The sequence below is a fragment of the Odocoileus virginianus genome, chromosome 13 (assembly GCF_023699985.2).
Source record: "Odocoileus virginianus isolate 20LAN1187 ecotype Illinois chromosome 13, Ovbor_1.2, whole genome shotgun sequence".
Lineage (NCBI taxonomy): Eukaryota > Metazoa > Chordata > Mammalia > Artiodactyla > Cervidae > Odocoileus > Odocoileus virginianus.
The window spans coordinates 35,852,001-35,877,897 of NC_069686.1; the positions used below are offsets into that span (position 1 = coordinate 35,852,001).

Below are 25,897 nucleotides of genomic sequence, written 5' to 3' on the forward strand. Positions count from 1 at the left end.
AACTGGGGAAAACTTAGCAAAGCCGATTTGTTAGGATTCTTCTCCGGGTGCATTTGTCTCTGGAGAAAGAATGCTCATTTCCTACAGGTATAGAGACAGCACCTCTTACAGGAGGTTCTTTGAAAGATAGTAGTGGGGAGAAGGTCAGAGTAACTGTCTTAGAGCTTCTATTGTTTTCTCAAACTCCTTCCGCTTAAATTAGTCAATATCCAAGGTGCCATATTTTGAGGAATCAAGTCCTGGACCCCATCATTAGTAAAGCATAGTTCAAACTGCCCCACTAGAAACTTTTCAAGATTTAAATAGCTGTTTCTTGAAAAATAAAAAAGAATTTAAAGGTCAAGTTAGTTTGATAAATTCAAGATTCAAGTTAAATTTTTAAATGTATGCTTTAATTTTTCTCTGCAATATTTTTCAAAACTCTTAATGTGCGGATGTGCATTATGAACTCCCAAGTGTGAATCCAGTATGCAGCATTTCCTAATCATACGTGCCCATAGAATTCCTTCTTTTTTCATGCCCCGTAGAACACAATGTAGAGTTTGATTTCATGGTTGAGAATAGAGAAAGATATTAATGTCATCACAGATTCATTGCCTACATTTGGATCAGCATATTAAGTTTCCTCATCTGCAAAATGGGGATAATACTTATTTCATATTGCTGTTGGCAAATCAGAAAAGGTTTATAAAATGCTTAGGTGTTTTCAGTAGATCTTCGCAATTATGACTATTAACAATAATATATTTGGGATCTGACTATTTAGCTTCAGAACCTCAGTGCTTTGCAGAGTCCTGAATCTGAAGCTGAGTTGAGTTCAGACTGTTACCCATGGCTCAGCATCAGCGTGTGGGTGGCCCAATGGCTTCCCTCCTATCTGTATCCTTTGTCCTTTAACAATATTGGAGTCAATCTTAGATGAGTCCCATTGTGGTCATGGTCCTGTTGCTTAGTATCTTCTTATATAAAAAAAAAATAAGATAGAAGAAGAAATGAGGTTTGAACTGAATAATTTCTAGAGTTCATGTTCTCTAAAATTTTAAGGGATGGAATTTTCCTGGTGGTTCAGGGGTTAGGTCTCGGTGCTTTCACTGCTGTGGTCCCATGTTCAGTTCCTGGTCAGGGAACTAATATCCCACAAGCTTCACGGTGCAGCCAAAAATAAAATAAAAAAATAAAATTCTAAGGGAGACCAGAAGTAATTCTCAAGCTGTACCAGGTAGCGTTTTGTTGCTGTTTTGACTGGGTTGATGAGTACAAGTGTCTACACACCACTTTATTTTTTTCAGTTAGGAAGTCCAACGTGAACTAGATTGCCATCAATATTCCTGATATAAAGGAATTGATTTTGGTTAATCTTTTATCAGATTATATGTCAGTTTTACATATGACTATACAGCACTATTAACTAGAATTTCTATCTGGAAGTCATTTTCATGCATCTGCTCCCTGACCTATTTACAGTAAGTGCAGCTGTGGGGTGGTTCTCTACGCAGGATTCAGAAACACTGCCATTTTTAAAATAAACCAGATGTTTTCCATTTCAAAGAAAAAGATCACACCTAGTGAAGTATTTGTTTACAAGCTTCACAATAATACCAAAGATTGTAAGAAAAGTTTCAAGGGACATGGATCACAGAAATCAGTTGAACACCACACTTTTCCAATTTCCTGCGAAGTTACAAAAGAAATACACAAAAGTAGACCTTGTGCTGGCTGTGAGGATTTGTAGATTAAGGTTATAGTGACCAACAGATTACAGTGAGAGTTACCGTCTGAAGAGAGACTGCTACTTGGCTTTATTTGGTTTCTGTCCATTTTTCCAAAAAACACGTCCTGTGATACACATCCGAAGGAGTGGTTTTTAAAACATGTCCTAAAACGAGTGTTTTTGGAGACTTCAGCAATACTTTGGGAGTAAATTTCCTCCAAACAAAAACGAAACCAACACATTTTAAAAATCGAAAGTGAAAATAGGTTTAACTTGTTTGTGAATAATCATTGGAGAACCGGGTATGGTATTCTACCAGTGACTAGACTGAAAGAAAATCATCATTTGGTAGCTTTCTCCTTCTTTTATTCTGTCTTTTTTTTTTTTTTTTTTAAAGGAAGCAAACTGTTCTATTTTCTTGAAAGAAGCAAACGGGCGAGCCATTTGGAAAAGGCTGAAGGCGCTTCCGGACAAGGGAGCCCCAGCCAGGCCCCGAGGGTTCCAGCGACTACCCGCGCCGCCGGCGAGGTTTCCGTGAACCTGGGCGCGGCGCTCGGCCGGGCGAGGCGGGTGAGTGGGCGACCCCTTCCCTCGCTGCCATTCCCGCTTCTCGTTGGGCCCGGGCTGGAGAGGCCGCGGGTGGCAAGACGGGCTCCACGGGGCCGGGGCTCTCCGGTGGGGGTTGAGGGTTGGTGGGAACGCCTGGCGGAGAGTGGGGGGCCGTTGGCTCTGCGCCCGCATCCCCTGCGCCGCCCTCCTGCGCCGCCCGCTGCGGAGATCGTGGGGACCACCTACCGCCGAGGGGGCGCGCCTGCCCGCGTCCCGCGGGGCCTTCTGCCTGCAGTCCAGGCCTCTGACCCCGTCTCCTTTGCTTTGCTTCGTTTAGGAAATTGAAACTTAGAGTGGTTTGTGTTTCCCCACTGTTCCTGTAGTCTCTCTGGAGAAAGTTCTTAGAAAAACAGATTCCTTAAGGAGATTTAGTCTCTTGGCAGGTGCAGGGTTTGGCAGTCCTGCCTGATTTTTCAGAACATACAGGGGTTTTATTTAAAGAGACGTCCAAAAACAGAATGTGATGTTTCCCTATCTATGCGACACGCGTAAATTAAAAAACAACAAGAAGCAATCGTGTCTGTGCGTCTCCACCTCCTTTTTTCCTTTCTTTGCCTCATTTCCTTTGTTTTTGCTGCCAGACATGCCTATGGGAAGATTTGTCTCTATCAGTCCTGGCACCACAGTGAATGTTAGGGAAATAGGTGGTGAACAGGTGGAGGTGATTTGTACTGTTTTTTTTTTCATTTGCTGCCATAATAAATTACCATGGACTCAGTAAAACCTTAAAAGCTACAAAATATCTTAAAATTATGTACGGGGATTTCCCTGGCCGTCCAGTGGTTAGACTTTGTGTTTCCATTGCAGAGGTCGTGGGTTTGATCCCTGGTGGAGAGACTAAGGTCCTACATGCCCTGCAACCTGGCCAAATTACAAAAAAAAAAAAAAAAAAAAAAATTTCAGTATAAGTCTGGGTGGGAGTTACTAGGTTAAAATCAAGATGTCAGCTGCTGTGCCTGCCTTTCTGGAGGCTAAGGGTGTGAACCTGTTTTCTCATTTTTTCTGCTTCTGTAGATTGCTCATCTCCTTTGGCTCAGTGGTGTCCTTTCTCCATCCTCAAAACCAGCAGCATTGCATCTCTCTGATTATTCTTCCCTTGTCACGTCTCACTCTGATTCTGCTCTTCTGCCTTCCTCTTTCACTTTGAAGAAGGACCCTGATGATTACATTGTTCCCCACCAATAATCCAGGAAGAGCTTTATATTTTAAAGTCAGCTCTAAATTAGCACCCTTAATTCATAAGGGTGATAAGGGTCATAAGTTCATAACCTTAGTTCTCCTTTGCAGCATAATCTAACATTTTCACAGATTATGGGGGTTAGGATGTGGACCTCTTGAAAAAGGCCATTATTCTGCCTACCTTTTGAGTGCATAAAAGGAAAGCTATTACTCTACATCCCATTCCTCAAGGAGGGAAAGTATCTAGATACTAGATATGCTGTAACAAGTTCTTATGGAATATTATGTAGTAGACCATTTATATGGGCTAAATGTATTATTGCAAGCTTTTATTACAAGCATTTAAGAGTAAACTTTAAAAAGCAGTTAAAGAATGTTGCAGTTTCTGCTTTCTGGAAGTGTAATGAGAACATTGCATAGAACATCGCATGCCCTAGGTGTCCAGAGCTGAACAAATACCTGAGTCAAGATACCAGGCAGTCCTATAAACATTAAGCGTTTTCCATTTGTGAACTGGTGCTCTGAATGGGTACAAGGAAGAGGGAATGTAGTCCTTGGCCTCAAGGTCATGACCATCTTGTCATGGAAAATGACATAAGTAACCAAGTAAAGCTCCCCAAAGAGGTACTGGGGAAGAAGCAACATCATTTGGGGGAATCAGAAAGACTTCAGGAACTTGGGGGGGAATTTGGGATGGACACTGAAGAACAGTAGGATTTCATTAAGTGGAAATTAAGGTTGGTAGGGGAGGGAGGTTGTGACATTGAGGGACAGGAGGGAGAAGAGAAACCCTTAGAGTGTTCAGTATGGTTAAGGAACTTGGTCCAGGAGATCTAGTCTAAATAAGACTAGTTGGGGTTAAATTGTGTAAGATCTGGGATGAATACCCTTGTAAAGTCTCTGCAGTTGTTGATGCAATAAGAACTTCTAATATGTATCTTAAAAAATTTTTTTAAGCCCTTTCAAACTTACAGAAAAGTTACAAGTAACAACTTTTCTTTTTCCCGAGTTATTTGAATGTAGCTATCATGACCCATTAATCTGGAAGTCTTGAGTATTTATTTCCTTTTAAAAATAAAGGTGTTCTTTACATAACTACAATACAGCGATCAAGATCAGAAAATTAATATTGGTACATTAATGCCATCTAATCCTTCGATCTAATTTGAATTTTGCCCATTGTCCCTATTATATAGTGTATAACACAAAGATCGTGTATAACAAACAGAGTTAAGAATTATGCATGGTGTTTAGTTACGATGTATCTTTAGCCTCCTGTCTGGGACAGTTTCTCAGTCTTTCCTTGGCTTTCATGTGCTTACCACTTTTGAAGAGAACAGGCCAGTGTGTCTCCTGTTTCCTCATTCTTAGATTCAGTTTATGCATCTTTGGCAGGAATATCACAGAAGTCTTGCTGTGTTCTTGGTGGGCCTATCATATGTCAGATAATTTTGATGTATCTCATTATTTACTTTGACTATTTCATTATGGTGGCGTCTGCCTGGCTTCTTCACTCAAATTTGCTCTTTTCCCCTGTGAAATTAATAAGTGTTTTTTGGGGAAGTATTTCTTTTGTTTGTTTTTGTTTTTCTTCATAGTGACCCCAAACTGGAAACAACCAAATACCCACCAACAGGAGGATGGATGAACCAAGTGTGAACTATCCATGTAGGGAATACTACACAGCAGTAAAAAGGAATAAGCTACTAATACATGCAATAACATGAACAAATCTCCAAAACTCTAGTACATATAAAAGGATACATGCTAAATTATTTTACTTATGTGAAGTTCAAGAACAGGTTGCTCAGTGTAAGGAAACTTTAACACAATTTAAAAATATCATTTCTTGAATACAAACCATGTCCCTAGCATTCTTTTGGTATTGTTCCAGTATAGTTCTGGATGAAGTAGGACATACTTTCAAGAACAAAACAAAAATCACTGCCCTTGTGGTGCTTATATTCTTTAAGATCAGCTTGACATGTTCAATGCAAAAGGGCAAGCTGATAGTTATGCCTACTGAAGTTGTTGATCTCCCTCAGGGGTGGTCAATGCCAGGACTGGTGAGTACTCAAAACAACTAAGTGATTGAGATTGCCCTGGAATTTGGTTAGCAATATTTATGGGTAAGTATTTTAAGCTACTTAAATGGTCCTTTTGTCATGAAAATACAATTTATCTATCTGCTTTAGTACTAAATGGATTTAATTATTACTGTCATTATTTATTTCTCTGCTTAATCGATTCCCAAATTTTTCCAGTAAGAACCCCCTCAAGCTGGACTCTGTTCTTGTGACATATTCTCATCATTCTTTGAGCACTTCTTGCTTTCTAGCATCACAAGACGCTTGTCTTTTTTTTTTTTCCCATTTATTTTTATTAGTTGGAGGCTATTTACTTTACAACATTGCAGTGGTTTTTGTCATACATTGAAATGAATTAGCCATGGATTTACATGTATTCCCCGTCCCAGTCCCCTCCCACCTCCCTCTCCACCCGATCCCTCTGGGTCTTCCCAGTGCACCAGGCCCGAGCGCTTGTCTCATGCATCCAACCTGGGCTGGTGATCTGTTTCACCCTAGATAATATACATGTTTCGATGCTGTTCTCTTGAAACATCCCACCCTCGCCTTCTCCCACAGAGTCCACAAGTCTGTTCTATACATCTGTGTCTCTTTTTCTGTTTTGCATATAGGGTTATCGTTACCATCTTTCTAAATTCCATATATATGTGTTAGTATACTGTAATGGTCTTTATCTTTCTGGCTTACTTCGCTCTGTATAATGGGCTCCAGTTTCATCCATCTTATTAGAACGGATTCAAATGAATTCTGTTTAATGGCTGAGTAATATTCCATGGTGTATATGTACCACAGCTTCCTTATCCATTCGTCTGCTGATGGGCGTCTAGGTTGCTTCCATGTCCTGGCTATTATAAACAGTGCTGCGATGAACATTGGGGTGCACGTGTCTCTTTCAGATCTGGTTTCCTCGGTGTGTATGCCCAGAAGTGGGATTGCTGGGTCATATGGCAGTTCTATTTCCAGCTTTTTAAGAAATCTCCACACTGTTTTCCGTAGTAGCTGTACTAATTTGCATTCCCACCAACAGTGTAAGAGGGTTCCCTTTTCTCCACACCCTCTCCAGCATTTATTGCTTGTAGACTTTTGGATAGCAGCCATCCTGACTGGTGTGTAATGGTACTTCATTGTGGTTTTTATTTGCATTTCTCTGATAATGAGTGATGTTGAGCATCTTTTCATGTGTTTTTTTGCCATCTGTATAAGACGCTTGTCTTATACTTTTCCTGTCCCAGTTCTAGAAGCGGCCGTTTCTCTGAATAGACTTGGTTCCTGGTAGCTGAGAATTGTATTAAAAACCAAATTCTGGATGCTAAATGTGCTCATTGCTATTGTCTTTGTTTCCAGGCCCTTTTACAGACAGACCTGGGAAATATCACACATATGCACACTTATACCTATATTTAAATTTCGATACTTTCCTATCAATCCATCAGAAATCATGAGATTATACTGATATCTCCAGTTCCATTTCATAGCATTAATTCTATTTTTTTCCCCTTTCCATATTTACAGTCACCTTCTCTGACAATGAAGAACCTGGCTCCTGTTGTCCTCCACATATTTACTTATTTGATAAATCGTGTTTATGTACTTTTGGCCACTGGGAGCTCTGTGCTCATCTTGTGTATTCCTGCCCTTTTGAGGGCTCCTTTTTGCTCAAAGGAGATCCTTTCATTGGAAAATAGATTAGAAGTCAAGATCTAGGTGCTTCATGACCGCTGCTGCTGCTGCTTTTTTTCTGATGTTAGTGAAAAATAATTGACATACACCACTGTATAAGTTTATATCATGATGGCTTGACTTGCACATATTATGAAATGATTACCATATTAGGTTCAGCTAACATCCGTCTTGTAATATAGATACAATAAGAAGAAAAGACAGAAAAAAATTTCTCCTTGTGATAAGAACTCAGGATTTACTCTCTTAACAACTTCCTTTTGTATCATAGCAGTGTTAGCTACAGTCATCATGATGTATATTATATACCTATTACTTGTTTATCTTATAACTGGAAGTTTGTAGTTTTTGACCACTTTCCTCCAAATCACCCTCCATACCACCCTCTACCTCTGGTAAGCACAAATCTGATCTTCTTCTTCTATGAGTTTTATTTGGTTTCTTTTTTTTTTTTTAAACTATATGTGAGATCATAGAATATTTGTCTTTTTCTGTCTGACTTAACATCATGCCTTCAAGGTCCATCAGTGTTGTTGCAAATGGTAGAATTTCCTCATTTTTTTATGGCTGAATAATATCACAATGTATATAATTACTACACACACACACACACACACACACACACACACACACACACCACAATTTGTTTATCTATTCATTCATCCACTGATGGACACGTAGGTTATTTCCATGTCTTGGCTATTTTAAATAATGCTGCAATGAACACGGGATATAGAAATCTTTTCAAGTTAGAATTTTCTTTTCCTTTAGATATATTTCCAGAAGTGAAGCTGTGAAGTTACAGGACCATATTAAACTAAACAGTTTCTGTGCAGCAAAAGAAACCATAAACAAAGTAAAAAGACAGCCTATGGAATGGAAAAAAATATTTCCAAATCATATATCTGATGTATGTGAATGTACAGTGCTTAGTCATGTCAGACTGTTTGCCACCCTTTGGACTGTAGCCCGCCAGGCTCCTCAGTGCATGGGATTTTTCAGACAGGAAAATCCAGTCCATTGGAGTGGGCTGCCATTTCCTTCTCCAAGAGATCTTCTCAATCAGGGATCAAAACTGTGTCTCCTGTGTCTCCTCATTGCAGGTAGATTCTTTACCCGCTGAGCCACAGGGGAAGCCTCAGTATATCTGATAAGGAGTTAATATCCAAAATATATAAAGAACTCATGAAACTCAATACCAAAATATCAAATAACTAAAAACTGGGCAAAAGGACTTAAAAAGACATTTCTCCAAAGAAGATATATGAAAGATTGATAGGAACATGAAAAGATGCTCAACATCACTAATCCCTAGTAAAATGTAAATTGAAATCCCAGTGAGATAACACCTTACATCTGTTGAAATGGCCATCATAAAAAAGACAAAAGTTGACAAATGCTGTGAGGATGTGGAGAAAAGGGAACCCTTGTGCACTCTTGGTGTGAATGTAAATTGGTGCATTCACTATGGAAAACAGTTATGGAGAATCCTCAAAATATTGAAAGTAGAATTACCATATGACCCATTTTTTGGACACTGCTTGGGTTCACACTGAGTAAACTAAGCCATAATTAATTTTTTGCTAATCTTCTATTGTATTTTTAAAGAGCAATACCTTTCTTTTCTGTTTGTTCTATAGGGATAGTGAGAATTTAATCAGTTGAAATCTTGGAAGATTGTGTTAATAGACACATTATTAATATGCTTCTAAAACAGTAAAAATAATTCTGATATTCCTTGTGTCATATTTGACCTAGGACTTCTTCATTTCGGTAAATTCATATGCAGGTAGGAGTTCTTACTCTTTTGATGCCAGTCTGATAAAGTCTATGAGCTTTTCTGAAAAAATTTTTGAAGTCGTTTAAAACAAAATATAGAGAATTATAAAGGAAACCAATTATATTGAAATATAATTATCAGTGTTATTTAAAAAGCAAATTTTTAATTTAGTGATGCATACCAGTATACTGATACCTTCCCAGGTGGCGCTAGTGGTAAAGAACCCTCCTGCCAATGCAGGAGACCCAGTAGGCTGGGGTTTGATCCCTGGGTCAGGAATATCCCCTGGAGAAGGGCATGGCAACCCTCTCCAGTATTCTTGCCTGGAGAACCCCATGGACAGAGGAGCCTGGTGGGCTACAGTCCATGGGGTCGCAGAGTCAGACACAACTGAGCGACTAACACTGTACTTCACTTTCCACTTTACCAGCATACTACAGTTTATTATAAGACTGTATTATTATGGTCATGAGTTTAATAGCTGTCATAATTTTGAAGCAGAGTTAAGCACAAGCAATGTTTCAGGAGAGTTAAACTATTTTATGAAACTATCTGCCACCCTGGTGATGTTTTAAAAGATAGTTAATTACTTAATTTCTGGCTGCGCTGGGTCTTCGTTGCTGAGGGCTCTGCTCTAGGTGTGGTGAGGGCTCCTGTCTAGTTGCCGTGCTTGGGCTTCTCACTGTGCTGGCTTCTCTTGTTGCAGAGCATGGATTCTAGGGCACAAGGGCTTCAGTCCTTGAGGCATATATGCCCTGGTGACCTTTGTCACAGGTGCTACAAATACCATGTGACTTCTTGCCTATATTCATATTTGAAGAGAATGCCATTTCCATCAGAGATTGTTAGAAATGAATATGAATTTTTTTCTTCATGTTCAAGTGCATGAACTCAGGGGAAGTTTTGTGAAAACCTCTGTTATCATAGAGGAAAGGTGTTTGGAGATATTTTCACTCCATTACATTCTTGGAGTATAATAAGGAGAATTAAATATTTAAATTAAAGCCTTTGGAAAAAGTCTAGAGGACTAAAATAATTGTCTTTTAAAATGGAGCGTCATATCATGATTGAGATGAGAACTACAAAGGAATGTTAATACCTATTATGTTCTATTATGGTATTAAAATGCAAGGGATTTTTAGAATCTTTTAAATATTTATAGATATGAAAGTTATTTAAAGTACAGAATTTGTTTGAATATAATTCACATGATAGTAAAGACTTTGGTGGTAGGGGAAAAGATATAGCAAAGAAGAGATGTTTTATCCATAAAAGGGTAAAAGATATTTTTTCCTCTTGACTTTGTGTGTATGTACCATTTTTGAAGTATTTATTTATTTATTTTAATTGGTGGCTCATTACTTTACAGTATTGTGGTGGTTTTTGCCATACATTGACATGAATCAGCCATGGGTGTACCTGGGTTCCCCATCCTGAACCCCTCTTCCCACCTCCCTCCCCATCCCATGCCTCAGGGTCATCCCAGTGCACCAACCCTGAGCGCCCTGTCTCATGCATCCAACCTGGACTGGTGATTTGTTTCACATGTGATAATATACATGTTTCAATGCTATTCTCTCAAATCATCCCACCCTCGCCTTCTCCCACAGAGTGCAAAAGTCTGTTCTTTACATCTGTGTCTCTTTTGCTGTCTCACTTATAGGGTCATTGTTACCATCTTTCTAAATTCCACATATATGCATTAATGTACTGTATTGATGTTTTTCTTTCTGACTTACTTCACTCTGTATAATAGGCTCCAGTTTCATCCACTTCATTAGAACTGATTAAAATGCATTCTTTTCAATAGCTGAGTAATATTCCATGGTGTATATGTACCACACCTTCCTTGTCCATTCATCTGTTGATGGGCATCTAGGTTGCTTCCATGTCCTGGCTATTGTAAACAGTGCTGCGATGAACATTGGGGTACACGTGTCTCTTTCAATTCTGGTTTCCTCAATGTGTATGCCCAGCAGTGGGATTGCTGGGTCATATGGCAGTTCTATTTCCAGTTCTTTAAGGAATCTCCACACTGTTCTCCATAGTGGCTGTACTAGTTTGTGAATTATTTATTTTTTGTAATAATTAGGGAGTCATGGCAGCTGATGAAGATAACAAAGAACAAGTTCTTAAGGAATGTGAGCAAACTGAAGAAGTTATGAAAGATAAACAAAACCAGGTAAAAAGGAAAAATTACTGAGTACTATTAAAAATTGACTTACATCTATTGGTTTTGCAGTGAGGCATGTTTCATATGTCTTTGTCCAACATTAACTTGAATTTGGGAGAATATTAGGGTTTTCAGTTTTTTTTTTTTTTTTTTTACTTCTAGTATTCAAGACTGACAAGAAGAATCACATTTCTATTCTTTCTCTTACATAACTCACATTAACTGCTTTTTCACTTCCTCTCATTTCTTTGACTTGCACTTAGAAGTTAAGAGTTTTGTTAACAATTATATGATCAGACCCAAGATGGAATGGAGGCTATGCTGTAAACTACCTGAGCTATACTGTGGGAAAAAAAAAATCTTTAATTGCCCCAGATTAACATATGTCCACAATTATGGTGCAATTTAAAATTCATATTGGAGTCACAAATAGCTAGGAACGAGTTGGTAGAGCACTGAGCTAGGATTCAGAAGACATGGGTCTCAATCCTTGCTCTACTATAAACATTTCTGTGACTTTGGTCCTGCATGCAAAGTGGTTTCCTTGTTTGTATGATAGAGATAATAATCCTTGGCAGTGGTAGGAAAATCAACACATAATGATGTATAACAAATGTTTATTCATGTGATCATATTTATTCTGAGACTATCTAATGTCTTTCTTTGCCTTGTTCGGAGAGAGAAATTTTGCTTCTTTAACTCATTTGGAAAAATGAGGCTGGGGCTCTTTAAATTTGGACTGTTATTTTATTTTTTAGAAATTAATTAGTGAGATTACAAAGGAAAATATTCAGTTAAAGGAGGAGATCCAAAAACTTGAAGCTGAGTTACAGGAGACCGCCAGGACCTCCCAGGTACCCCTTTAATTATTTTTGTATCTCATTTTTAACAGATGCTATTTTTTTTCTTCAGAAAAAGAAATTTAATGATACAGAAGTCATTTCTAAGACACTATGATCATTCATGTCACCACTGTTTGCAATAGTTCCAAACTGAAAACAACTCAACTCTCCCTCTATAGTAGAATGAATTTATAAATTGGGGTGTATTCACATAATGGAATACTACACAGCAATGAAAATGAGCAGGCAATAACTGTATGCAATAATATGGATGAATTTCATAGACACAGTGTTGAACTGAAAAAGGAAAAAGAGGGCATACCATATGCTTTGACTTAAGTAGAGCACAGAATCACAGTGTTAGAAGTTAGTATGGTGCTTACTGTTAGAGGCAGGTAGAAACTGGAAGGGAACCCCAGAGGGCTTCTGAGTTGTTGGTCTTGTTCTGATGATTGATCTGGGTGCTGGTCACAGGTGCATGATCCCTCCATAAAATTTCATCTTGCTATATATTTATGCTGGGATTCCCTGGTGGCTCAGATGGTAAAGAGTCTGCCCGCAATGCTGGAGAGCTGAGTTCAATCCCTGGGTCCACAAGATCCTCTGGAGAAGGACATGGTAACCTACTCCAGTATTCTTGCCTGGAGAATCCCATGGACGGAGGAGCCTGGCAGGCTACAGCCCATAGGGTTGCAAAGAGTCGGACACGACGGAGCGACTTCACACACTCACTCACTCACTCACACGTTTATGCTAATGCATGTTTTAATATTCACGTGCACATTAATGCAACACACACAGCCCCCAGTGATGGTCATTATCAGTCACTTTTGGATCAAATTCTTGGTCTTTTTGCTGAGTTCTTTCATTGCTCTCCTCATCCAAGTAATAATTTAACTGAGTTTCATGGTTTAAAAAAAAAATTGGAAGAGTATCTTTATCATTTAAATTCTTTCTTAATTTTTCCTTTGTTTGAATTAGACAGCTCTCACTCCTTTTTTCTTCATCAAAACCCAGATTGTTAAAATACTCACTTTAAAGCATTATCACTTTTTATTTCTGAAGTTGGGGGTAGAATGTTAGTGAGGTTTCTTGTGTTTGTGAGGTTTAGAGAAGTCTCTGTTAAGATCCTGCATAATTTTTATGGAGCTAGAATTACTTAATCCTACAACCCAAAGGGCCTTGGGAACCCAGCCAGCTCAGTTGATCCACTTCACAGAGGACTGAAAACTGGGGTCTAGGGACCATGAGTGCATTGCTCCCTGCCATGGTGCACTCAGGACTAGAAGCAGGCAGTCTAACTCTCACTGGGGAAAGCTCTTGACACTTCTGGATATACTGGATGTTTCTCTGTTACTGGGAAACACTGCCTTTTCATACTGCAGATTGTTTTGAAATCAGACTTATCGTAGTCAGAAATTCTACCGAAGTGACATGTCAGATTATGGAAAAAATGTCAGATTAGACCAAATGACTCATTGGCTGTTTCTAATCTCTTCGTGATAACACTTCTTCTTGCAACATGTAAAATAACCATGAGAAATAGAAATGAAAACACCTGACTCATTTGTGCATTTATGTGTGATTGTACTGTCTGTTCAGGGCTTCCCTGGCAGCTCAGTAGTAAAGAGTCACCTACCAGTGCAGGAAACATGAATTTGGTCCCTGGATCAGGAAGATCCCCTGGAGAAGGAAATGGCAACCTACTCCAGTATTTCCCAAGCTTGCTTGGGAAATCCCATGGACTGAGGAGTCTGGTGGGCTGTAGTCCAAGGGGTTGCAAAAAAAGTCAGACATGACTTAGAGACTAAACAACAAAAACCTGTTCATCCTAGTGATTTTCAGCACCTAAGTATAACCACTTAACTTTATCCTCCAGACTTCTTTTCTTTTTTTTTTTACAAATCTTGATAGTGGTATCCCTTCACATTTTTATAAACGTAAGTTGTGGGAATGGTTAAAAAGTTGATGGACAGGTGTTGAGGAAGGGGGAATTGAAATTTGATAAATTTTAAGTCACTGAACTGAATTTAGGAGTTTCTCTTTGGATGACATTACCTGAGTTTGCTGTCAAAGTAACTGCAGTATGCACCACGTCTATTTCATACCTCTTTGCAATGAGACCAAAGATACTGTGCAATGATTCCTTTGTGAAACAGCCTATTATTGGCATAGTTGTTTAGAAGATACTTTTCTGCAGAAATGATGTAGGCTTAAGAACCAAATAACACACAATATTGACCAATTTAAACATTGATTAGAAAAAGTGAGAGACTATATACTTAAAATTTCATCTGTGAAATAATATTAAAGGATCAGCATTTGACTAGATTACTGAGTACTTTTCTGGGAAGAAGCAATTACTAGTGATATTAAATAAGACCACACTCAGTATTCTATGGGGTTCTGAAGTCAGTAGAGAATGAATTACTGGATGATCAGATCACATTATCATTGGAATGACTTAAGTTACTTCTTGTGTTGATTTTAATCAAACCTTTCTGTTTGAATTAGATTAATGAGGATATTCCTGAAACAAAGATAAAGTTCACATCCATGGAGAATCCTGAGAGTGACAGCGAGTTTTCAAATATCTCCTATTCATGTCAAGTGAGCTCAAAAGTCCCTTATGAGCTGCAAAAAGGACAAGCACTTATTACCTTTGAAAAAGAAGAAGGTATGACTAATGTTGAAAAGCTTGACCATGTTACCTTAAGAAAGCACTGGGACTTCCAAAGAGTTTTTGTAGATATTTGGCCATTGCTTTACAATTTATATATATATCATTTCCTCTCATCCTCATAGGGGTGCCCCAAGGTAGATATGATTATCCCTGTTTTACAGACCAGAAAACAAGATTCTGAAATGTTGAGTGGTTTGAACATGATCACTAGCATAGAAAGTGAGTGCTCTAGAAATCAAACCCGTGTTGTGATGTCCAATACCAGCGTTTTTATACTACTCCTGATACCTGCAAATGATACTACTAGTAATAATGTTTCAAGGTAGCAAAGCAGAGAGTTCTGACAGACATGATCTCATTTTATACTCACATGACTCTATAAAAGTATTAAGATAGAGATACTATTTACATCATTAAGAAACCAGATTCTCAGATGTTTAAGTGGTTTACCTAAGTGCATAAGGCATGAGAATGAAAAGTGTTCTGGAGTCAAAGATTTGGAGTGGGACCTGATGTTTACCATGGTGTGGAACCCTCTTGAGAGCTGGGGACACCTTAATGAGGAGAATCTGGCTTTGAATGCCAGCTTTGCCTCTTTTTTTTTTTTAATCAAACCAAAACAGCACTTTATTTATTTATTGACTGTGTCGGGTCTTAGTTGCATCACTCGGGATCTTTGTTGTGGTATGTAGGCTTAGTTGCCCCGCAGCATGTGGGATCTTAGTTCCCCAACAGGGAGTCCAACGCATGTCCCCTGCATTGGAAGGCAGATTCTTAACCACTGGACCACCAGAGAAGTCCCAATATTTTTATTTATTTGTTTGACTGCACCAGGTCTTAGTTGTGGCTTGTGGGATCTAGTTTCCTGACCAGAACCGACCCTGGGCTCCCTGCATTGGGAACAAAGAGGTGCAGCCGCTGGCCTGCCAGGAAAGTCCCCACCTTTGCCTCTTTACAGAAGTGTAGTTTGGGTTGGGTTCTTTATAAATCTCAAGTTTTTATGGCAGGCTTTGTGACAGTGCCTACCTCATGGGGTTGCTTTGAATATCAAATGAGAAGTGTTGAAAAAATATTCAGCACAGTATCTGATACATAATAAACACTTAATAAATGTTAGTTGTCATTATTGCTCCATGTTAAGAAATTTTTCAGCTAAGGAAACAAAAGCTTACTTGCACAAGGTCCATACAGGTGATAAACTGCTGAGCTGAGAACCAAACCCCGAGTACCCTTGTACTTTCTCCTGGACCATTATTCCTCTGAGCAGGCCACCATCTGGGCCTCTGTTCTCATGTTTGTTAAGTGATGAGTGGGATCAGATAGTCTTCACAAACCCTTCCAGTGCTCAGGTACTGGGAGTCCAGGATTATAAGTCATGTCTCCTGATGCTTGGTTAGTTACTGTAGCCTGAAAGTAAATAGAAAGGCATTCTGGCAGGTCACTGTATGCACACACTTTGTCCGCCCTGGCTCCACCCCCGTAGCTGTGGATGGAGGGTGAGGTCAGGAGCCCTGTTGGCCGTTGGCAGTGGTCACTGGGATATAACTGAAAGATGGAAGTGAGGATTTGGGAAGTTGGGAACCCACATAGATATTACCTGGGGATGCTGAGAATAAGATTCTCTTCAGAGATAGCTGTGTCACTGCTCCCACCCTTGGCATGACTCTGATGTCCTGCTCCTCTGGGACAACTTTGGGTTCCTACACAAATCAGTGGGAGTTGGCTTTTGACAGTCAGAGTCACAAGGGTTGAAACACAGTAGTGCCTCTCACTGCGTCAGATCACCAGATGTTGGAGGTTTGGGGGGCGAGGGAGAGGGGGGATTGGGAGGGAAAGGTCATCATCTAAGTATTACTTACAGTTGGCATCCTCTGTTATTGTTGCCGGTTGTCATTAACAACAACAAAAACGCTATAATTCACGTTCTAGAGTCATATCATGATACAAGGCATCTGAATTCCCACATGACAACGCCCTGTTTTCCAGCCCTGTTTCTCTCTTTCTCTGGCTATGGTGTGCTGTCTGGTTGTCATAAACACATGTGAAGTTTATAAGCCCAGGATTGGGCATCTTTTGTCTTCATGACATATTAGAATAAACAGCTCCAATATCAATGAGTAAAATATTTTAAACTCATGTCACACAGTTATAAAAAACACATACCCACATGCATTTTAAACTGACATATAGTTGCTGTTGGATTTCTAATGATTTTTGGCAAAATTATATTACTGAGCCTATTTGCATGGATAAATTAGATTTGATAGTTTTGTGGTCAGTTTTTATCAAGGCTGTTGACTTTTCAATGAATGAACTCAAGAGTGTTTTAGTGAAAGTAGAATTCTTTGTTAAACATGACCCACCTTCCAAAAAAAAATGAAGGCTCCCTCTTTGGTAGTTAAGTCTATGTGGTCTTTAATATGTATTCTTTGGGAAAGACAGAGATAAGAACAAAGATTTGTTTTTATGGTGCTTGTAACATATTAAGAAGAAGTGTGAAATGATAAATAAGATTAATTGTCAGAATGACACTGAGCTACAAAAGTCTTCCCAGCTTACTCAACCTGGAAGAAATTTCTGGCTGTGCTTTAATGTACTGAGGGAATTCTCTGATGAGTCTGTCAACAGTGGAAAGGAAGGGTGTTGACTGTACTGAATTTCTAAAGAATCATCAAGCTATCTCTTAAGAGATGAATCTAGAACTCAATTTCTCCATTGTAATTTTTTGCAGATGTATTTTGACATTAATATATCCTAGTATGGTGGTAACACTGTTATCATGTAGAAATCCTAAGAAAAATGTAAAAATAAGATCCCTGAAAATTAAAGAAAATTCGGGGACTTCCCTGGTGGTCCTGTGGTTGAGAACCTGCCTGCCAATGCAGGGGATGCAGCTTTGGTCCCTAGTTTGGAAACTAAGATCCCCACATGCCATGGGGCAACTAAGTCGGTAGCACCACAGCTACCGAGCCCACACTCTAGAGCCAATGTACCATGACTAGACAGTAAGCCCCACTCAGCATCGCCAAAAATAAATAAACACCAAAAAATTTTTTTAAATAAAAAAAATTAAAGAAAAGTTAAACTATTCAGGATTATTTTTTGTTAAGCCACATGTGTAAAAATGTATTGAAATATTGGAGATTAATACTTACCAAATTATTTTTCAGTTGCCCAAAATGTGATCAGAATGGAACGCCATCATGTGCAGGTACAGAATGAAAATGTGATGCTGATGGCCAACCCAGTTCCGTTACATTCAGGAGTCAAATTCCAGGTAACACGGTGATCAAAGCTTTTTAGAATGCTATTAAGCACAGACACTTCTCATCCATATTCCTGAACATGAAACAATTTCCCAGGTTCACGTAGCAGTGTCTAAAATGAAAATCAACGTTACTGACATTCCTGATGAACTGCCAGAAAGTCAGATGAGAGACAAGCTAGAATTGAGTTTCTCTAAGTCTCGCAACGGAGGCGGAGAAGTGGAGTACGTGGAATATGACAAGCAGACCCGGAGCGCCCTCATCGCCTTTGTGGAAAGTGGAGGTATTCCGGCACTCAGAGAGTTAAACAGTCCTCTAGCGTTTAAATTATGCTTTGCCAGGTCTGAAAATATTTCTTTTTCTACTTCTTTTATTTGGAATTTATTAGGTAGCATAACAACCAGGGGTTTTTCAACCTTATAAAATGGTAGTGTCCTGAAATTGATTTTCCTGAATACTATTAAGAATAAGATTAGAAATAACAAGTCCCTCCATGTTAGTGCCTTCCTATCACCTGCCAGGCATGGAGCCGGGTGTTTTATACATATATCTCCTCTGATCCATAGCACAACTCTGAATGTAGGTGTTTTATTCATTTTAATGATGAGGCAGCTAAGACACATGCAAGATAAATAGTTTACCCAAGATCACACCGTGGGTGTGTGGCAGAGAAATTTTGCGACTCCATGGGCTGTAGCCCGCCAGGCTCCTCTGTCTATGGAATTCTCCAGTCAAGAATACTGGGATGGTTAGCCTTTCCCTTCTCCAGGGGATCTTCCCGACCCAGGGATTGAACCCCAGTCTCCCGCATTGCAGGCAGATTCTTTACCAGCTGAGCCACAAGGGAAGCTTATTTTATATATATATATATACACACACACAGATATATAGGGCTTCCCTTGTGACTCAGCTGGTAAAGAATCTGCCTGCAATGCGGGAGACCTGGATTCAATCCCTGGGTCAGGAAGATCCCCTGTAGAAGGAAAAGGCTACTCACTCCAGTATTCTGGCCTGGAGAATTCCATGGACTATACAGTCCATGGGGTCACAAAGAGTCGGACTCAACTGAGTGACTTTCACTTTCACCACTTTCACACATATGTATCTATATGTGTGTGTGTGTATATATATATATATAAAACTGTCTCTTCCATCTCTCTTTTGACCATTGACAAGGGTCTCTTAGATGGAGGGAATCGTTCCAGGAAGAAAAAGGGGGTAATGGAGAGAAGAGCTGTTCCCTTTTTCAGTAGAAATGGACTTTTATCAAATCATCTTAGGGAGGTTTACATTATTATGATTAAAAATAAAAGATTCTCCAGCTGCTTCTGTTAATATGTTCAAGTGACTTTCTTTTTTATTAATTTATTTTTAATTGGAGATAATTGCTTTGCAATATTGTGTTGGCTTCTGCCATATAACAGTGTGAATCAGCCATAAGTATACATATGTTCCCTCCCTCTTGAACCTCCCATCAATCCCCTACCCCATCCCCCGAAGGCTGCCACAGAGCACCACGTTGAGCTCCCTGTGTTAACGTCCCACTCGCTATCTATTTTACATATTTCAGTGCTACTGTCTCAGTTCCTCCCACCCTCTCCTTCCCCCACTGTGTCCAAAGTCAAGTAATTTTCAATAAAAAAAGTCTCTTGCTCTGGTTAGTTCTTAGGGCTCCTCCTGGGTTTATTACATATGATAGAAATCCAACCGCATAATTAAAAGCCATTGCCCGATTAGGTTTTTTTCATAATAAAAAAATACATGCTTTTTAAATAAAATTGAAATAATAGAGAACATTAATTTAATAAAAATTGAGACATTTCCTTAAATTTCCAAACTTCCCTTTGTCCTGTTATGTAGTTATGGTTAGGTGAATGTTTTTCAAAATCTTTCTGGAATTGCTAGGTAATATGGTAATTCTATATTTAATGTTTGAGGAACTGCTATACTGCGTTCCACAGTGACTGTACCATTGCATTCCTACCTGCAATATATCAGGGTACCAATTCCTCCATGTTCTCACCAGCAAGGGTCTACAGTCTTAATCACTGTACCACCTGGCTGAATCAAGGTGGACTGGTGAGAGGAGAAAATAAGTGATCAGATATTCTTAAGAACTGTTTCTGTTAAACTTTATGCAATCTTGACACATTAGCTGTTTCCCATCTAGGAGAAAAATGCTGCTAAAAATAATTCTGATTATTTTTTATGTTGGAGAAAACCGATGAATTTTTTTTACCTGCATTCATGTTTTCTGGATGACATTCAGCACCCCTCCCCTCCTTTGATTAACATCGTTACAGAGGTTTACTGAATGTCATGTATCAGTTAGAGTAATTTTATATATATCATAGTAATATAGTAATTTTCCATAAATCTCTCACATAAAGATAGAGAGACAGTATTCTAATTGTATTTTTCACGTATACTTCTTGAAAGATTGGGAAATACTGGATTTTGTTAGGGTGGCTGGGTTACCTTTTGCAGATGGTTATCCCATTTTATGTAGCTCAAGGTGGGTCTATCTGAGGCCTTTGTAGCACACTGTCCATTGACTGACAGTTTAAGATAGATGGAGCTATCTAAGTCTCATTATCATTTGGTCTTATGTTTTTCAAAACTATGTACTGTGAATTGTTTAAAAGGGACTTTAGAGTTTCTTAAAAATTAATCACTCAAGTCACTGTTTACTTTGACATTCTATTTGAAGGAAGTTTTACCTTTGGTTAAAAATGTTTATGACAAAGAAGAAAATGTCTATAATAAAGAAGAAAATAATTTTAAAAAATTTATTTCTAGTTGCTGACAGGATTTTGAAAATGAAAGACTATCCTCTTTATATAAATCAAAACTGCCATAGAGTTACAGTTTCTCCATATACAGAAACACACTTGAAAAAGTTTCAGGTAAAGTCATCTCTTTTCTTTCATTTTGGAAGCTAATTGCTTGACTCCCCACCCCCACAGAAATATAAAGTTATGATTCTGTTTTCATTTGAATCTTATTAATGAGGGATATCAAAATAGTTTCTTCATATCTGCTTGTACAGGATGAATTTTTCTATTTTAAGAATACTTTAAAAAAATACTTTTTAATGTAAAACTGTACCTTATTTAATTTATTATTCACTTTTTAAAAACTGAAATTACTCAGACTATGGCACAATATTTTTGTATGTGAAGACATAACTACATTTTTCTCATATATCTACTATCATCGGGCATTAAAAATGGTTTTCCCTTCTTATTTTCTCTGAATTCATTATCTTTACTCCAAACCTGCTGCTTTTTTCTGTTCCTAATAGCAAGGTTATGTTTTCTGTTCCTCAAAAGGTCATCATGATCTACCTAGTCTGCCATCCTGAAAACTAGAACTCATGCCTAACTCTTGGTTTAGCTTCACCTTCAACATCCATTTAATCACTCAATTTTTTCACTTCCACTTCTCACTACTTCTCTAACTGGTCCCTCTGTCCATAGAGTTGCCTTCTTTTCCTCCACTTGTCACAATTCTGCCAGAGTTATCTTTCTGAAACTCAATGTCTAACTGATATTCTCTTCCTTGAAAAATCTTCCTGGGGCCCCTTGTCTCTCTTAGGATAATGTCCAACATATTGAGCAGAGCTTACAAATGTAAAGTTTTTCAATTCAAAGTTCTTAGAAAATTGCTATTTATCTTTTATTTTTGTGTGTTCCTCCTTAGGTATTTTCAGGAGTGACTAAGAGGACAGTGCTTCTGACTGGACTGAAAGACCTTCAGACGACAGATGAAGAAGCTGTAGAGGATTTCGTTAGCATTCACTTTCAGCGGGAGAAGAATGGAGGTGGGGAAGTTGAGGTGGTCAAATGTTCCCTCGGGCAGCCTCACACAGCCTACTTTGAAGAAGAGACTGATGGAATCTATGAAAATTAGAGCTCCTGAACCCAACTTCCTGTCGGTGCTTGACAAAAATGAAAGTCCCTTTCCTTAAAAAAAAAACGAAAAATGTAATTCTTCAGTGTTCGTTCATTCTTAGAAAATATATTTCTGTGTTTTTAAATTCTTTGTTTCCAACTGTGCTGCATGTTTACAAATGCAGTAACAGTATTAAAACAGTTTCGTTCATAGATTTTGTGGCTGGATGCCATGTCTGTTGAAAAGAACCGCAAGTCATCCAGTTGTCCGCCCGCCATGTTGGCCCCTTCTGTCATAATCTTGTGGGCTCCAGTCTGTTTTGGCTGTAGGTCCACCGGCATGCAGACTTGACTCTTAACATTTCCCCCAAGAAATGTTGCATTTAGCAGTTTGTAATTTCTGTAGACTTTACTGACTTCTCAAGGAACTTCAAGAGCAATACGTTTCCACTTTGTCCAGCATTTCATCCCATAGCCCCAAAGTCTTTCTCAGAGCTGAGTGTGGCCTATCTCTTGAACTTTCACCCAGAATGCCAAGTGTCCCCTGATTCTTTTCAAGACATCCCCCTTCCAAATTGAACTTGTAAATACTGGAATTTTCTTTTACACTTATAATATAAGGAGTCAGTTTAACGGATTGAAAACCTTGGAATAAAGAGAGAGTTAAGTGCAAAGCTAGTGACTCATCACACATCTTGGGAGATGCTGGGAATGAATGTCTGCACCATACCTACCGGTTAGGGGCTTAAAATTTAGTTGGAGAGAGACTGAGTTTATTAGCATCATGCTGTTTTTAACTTGCAGAAATTAAATGGGAAAATTCAAGGTTCCTAACAAAGAAGGTAAAATTCGCTTTGATAAAGAATATTTGGACAGTTTTAATCCTAATATGTTTCATGAAGAGCCAACAGCAGAATTAAATTCATATTAAAATGATGGCAGAAATGAAATGCTTTTAGAAAAGATTATAAACCTAAACCAATCCAATGCTGCCTGCCATCTAAAATAAACAAAAGGGAAAACTAAAGAGAAAACATATTAGTTTTGCTTCTGATATTTTATTTTTAGGTTTTAAAGTTGTTATTGTGTGTGTGCTCAGTCATGTTTGACTCTTTTGTGACCCTGTGGACTGTAGTCCACCAGGATTCTCTGACCATGGAATTTTCCAGGCAAGATTACTACAGTGGGTTGCCATTTCCTCCACCAGGGGATCTTCTTGACCCAAGGATGGAACCAGTGTCTCCTGCATTGCTGGTGGATCCCTTACCGCTGAGCCATTGGGAAAGCCCTTAAAGTTGTTATAGTAACATCAGAAATATTCATTACTCTGATATTTCTCTTTGGAATAAGAAATGGTACCTAAAAACTGGGCAATTTATGATAGATCTCTGTGTTCACCATTAGGGGAAATAAGATCTCTCATTTTGTCGGTTGTTCTTTGGAAATAGTAAGATTATTTCAAGCTTCCCAAAATATTAAGAAGAATTTAAAGAACCTCATTTAATTTTGACTGACACAGTCTCATAGCACAGAGGGTGTCATTTTGAGTCTGTAGCAGACTGCCAATCAGAAATAAATTTTTTCTAATATTTACAACAAAGTTGGACACTGTCACTTTTGTTCCTCTGGGGGCCTTCTTTAGGCAGTACAATGGATAATTTCATTTCATTTTAAATTTTCACAATCGTTTTGATATGTTACTTATTCTAGAAAATTATACTTTTCCTTTGGGTTCTTTCACCATTCCACCTAGTGTGATCTGACTGAAACTCGGAAATCAAGCATTGACGCACTTGCTTATTTCCAGAGTTTTAGAGATTTTACAAGAGGAAAGTTTTCTTTAAAAATTTACCAAAAAATACTGTATTGACTATTTAATATATTGCATATAATGTGAAGAATCCTTCAATTGTGCATCCAGAGTCAGCTAGCACCACTTACTAATGTGTGAAAAGATTTTGTCAGTATATGTCAGGAAAAGACAGGTATGTGACGTTACATGTGCATTTTGCTGTTGGTAGATTTATCAGTCAGGAGAGGCTAGGTCACACTCAGATAACACAACCTTCCAAGTCTTGGAGACCTAGCAGAATAAAAGTATAATTCTCACTCAGGCTAAATATCCAGCAGAGATTGGTAAGGGACTCTGTCCTGATCACTTCAGGCCCCATCTTGAGGCATGCTTCCAGAATCATCAAGGTGGGGAAGCTGAAGTCTGGAAAGTCTTGCACCAGAAATTAAATGCTGTGACCCGAAAGTGACCTGTGTTATTTCCTCTCACATCTCTCTGACCAGGAAGTCACGTGGCCTCACTAAAACATAAGGGGACTAGAAAATTTTGTCTTATAAAAATGAGAAGAACCAGATCTAGCTGAGCCCAGAATACTAATAAGGGTAGTCTGTGCTGTCCTACTGGTCATCAATATTTGGATCACTCTTCTTCACACACAAAATACACTCACCCCATCTCCAAGGTCAAAAATCCTCAAATTTCACCCAATCGTAACATCAAACTCAAGGTGCAAAAACTCTTGGTGATATGTGGAAATTTCTATATCAAGTCTGAATGTTACTCCTCTTTATCTGGAGAGCCCCCCACACAGACAATAGTAGGACCAGAATAAGATAACTGCTCTCTTGCATTTGGAAAAGAAAGAATGGGAAGTACAAAGCCGTCACTGGGGCAGAGCCATTGTGAAATCCTATGGGGTTTTTGATGCGGCTGTGACTCCCTGGAAATTCTTCTCTTGCTTATTGTTCTCATAGGTCCTGGACCTTCTTCTTTTTCCATTATTCTCCTGGGCCATATCTAGAATGGACATTCATAATATATTTTTCTTGGAGGATGAAAAGCTTCCTCACTTGGTACACTTTCTATGATAAATGTTTGGGACCAAGTTTTTAAAGTTATGAACAGTCATAGTTTCTTTACCTGGGCCAGTGGCTGGTTAGCTGGTATATTTAAAAAACTTAATAGGCTTTTTCTCTATTAAAATAGACTAGAGTCTGGTCAGCTTACATATGCTAACAGCCATAACTTTGGTTTAGGTTTTGTTTTCTTAGACTTCTGTTTTCAGCTGTGCTCAGTTGTGTCCGACTCTTTGACACCCCCTCTGTCCATGGGGATTCTACAGGCAAGAATATTGGAGTGGGTTTCCATGCCTTCCTCCAGGGGACCCTTCCAACCCAGGGATTGGAACTCAGGTCTCCCTCATTGCAGGAAGATTCTTTGCTGTCTGAGCCATCAAGGAAGGCCAAGAATACTGGAGTGGATAGCCTATCCCTTCTCCGGGGTACTTTCTGACCCAGGAAGCGAAACGGGGTCTCCTGCATTGCAGGCAGATTCTTTACCAGCTGGGCTGCAAAGGAAGCCCTTTTTTTTTTTTTTAGAGTAGCTATAATTCTCTACTTTTTTGGCTCCCTTCTTCTCTCCCTGTCTTCACTTGATTTGAGTCTATCAGGCCACTTATAGTTTCTTTTCCCTGAATTAGTTTGTCTAATTGAAAGTGTTTATTGAATTCCACAACCTTAATTGCCATTTTTACTCTGAGGGACCCTAACTTGTTCAGATTTAAACCTTGATTTGATCACTGATTTTATCCTTGCAGAAGATCTAATCAGCCTTTTTTACTCGAAGGTCTTTTCAGTTTTATCATTTAAGAATGAAAAGGATTGTATGTGCAACTCTGCAAATTCCCATAGTTTTGGACTTTACTCCCTATTTTTCTTGCTTTCAAACTGGCCAATTCTTTCTAAAGCTCATTTCTTTCTTACATTACTTTGTTAAACTCACTGAGACATAAGCTACTAATTCTGGTTTTCACACTGTGTTTAAAAAACAAAACAAAACTGCAAGCTAATAGGTACATTATCTGCCTTCCATGGTTTTACCAAATGTTTTCCCACTACATAATATGGACTACCATCCTAATCTCTATTTTTTAATCATCTGCCGCTTGGACTCTGAGCCAAAGCCAAGTGTTTTAGATTGTGT

At 38.7% G+C, this 25,897-nt stretch overlaps 1 protein-coding gene across 1 annotated transcript; it reads left to right on the forward strand.

The window, feature by feature from the left end:
* The first annotated feature begins 1,911 nt into the window (after positions 1-1,911).
* Positions 1,912-22,118, forward strand: NMI (N-myc and STAT interactor). Its single transcript, XM_070476225.1, has 9 exons — positions 1,912-2,013; positions 2,109-2,281; positions 11,139-11,228; positions 11,978-12,073; positions 14,576-14,738; positions 17,915-18,021; positions 18,107-18,293; positions 20,810-20,916; positions 21,713-22,118. Exons 3-9 carry the CDS (start codon positions 11,145-11,147, stop codon positions 21,920-21,922), a joined length of 954 nt encoding a protein of 317 aa, XP_070332326.1. The 5' UTR covers positions 1,912-2,013; positions 2,109-2,281; positions 11,139-11,144; the 3' UTR covers positions 21,923-22,118.
* The last annotated feature ends 3,779 nt before the right edge of the window (positions 22,119-25,897 follow it).

What these genes read in the sequence shown, in the direction of transcription:
- NMI (XM_070476225.1), top strand. Translation starts at nt 11,145, where the DNA reads ATGGCAGCTGATGAAGATAACAAAGAACAAGTTCTTAAGGAATGTGAG. An exon ending in AGACCGCCAGGACCTCCCAG is followed by an intron (nt 12,074 to 14,575) that starts GTACCCCTTTAA and finishes TGTTTGAATTAG; the next exon opens with ATTAATGAGGATATTCCTGA. An exon ending in ATTCAGGAGTCAAATTCCAG is followed by an intron (nt 18,022 to 18,106) that starts GTAACACGGTGA and finishes ACAATTTCCCAG; the next exon opens with GTTCACGTAGCAGTGTCTAA.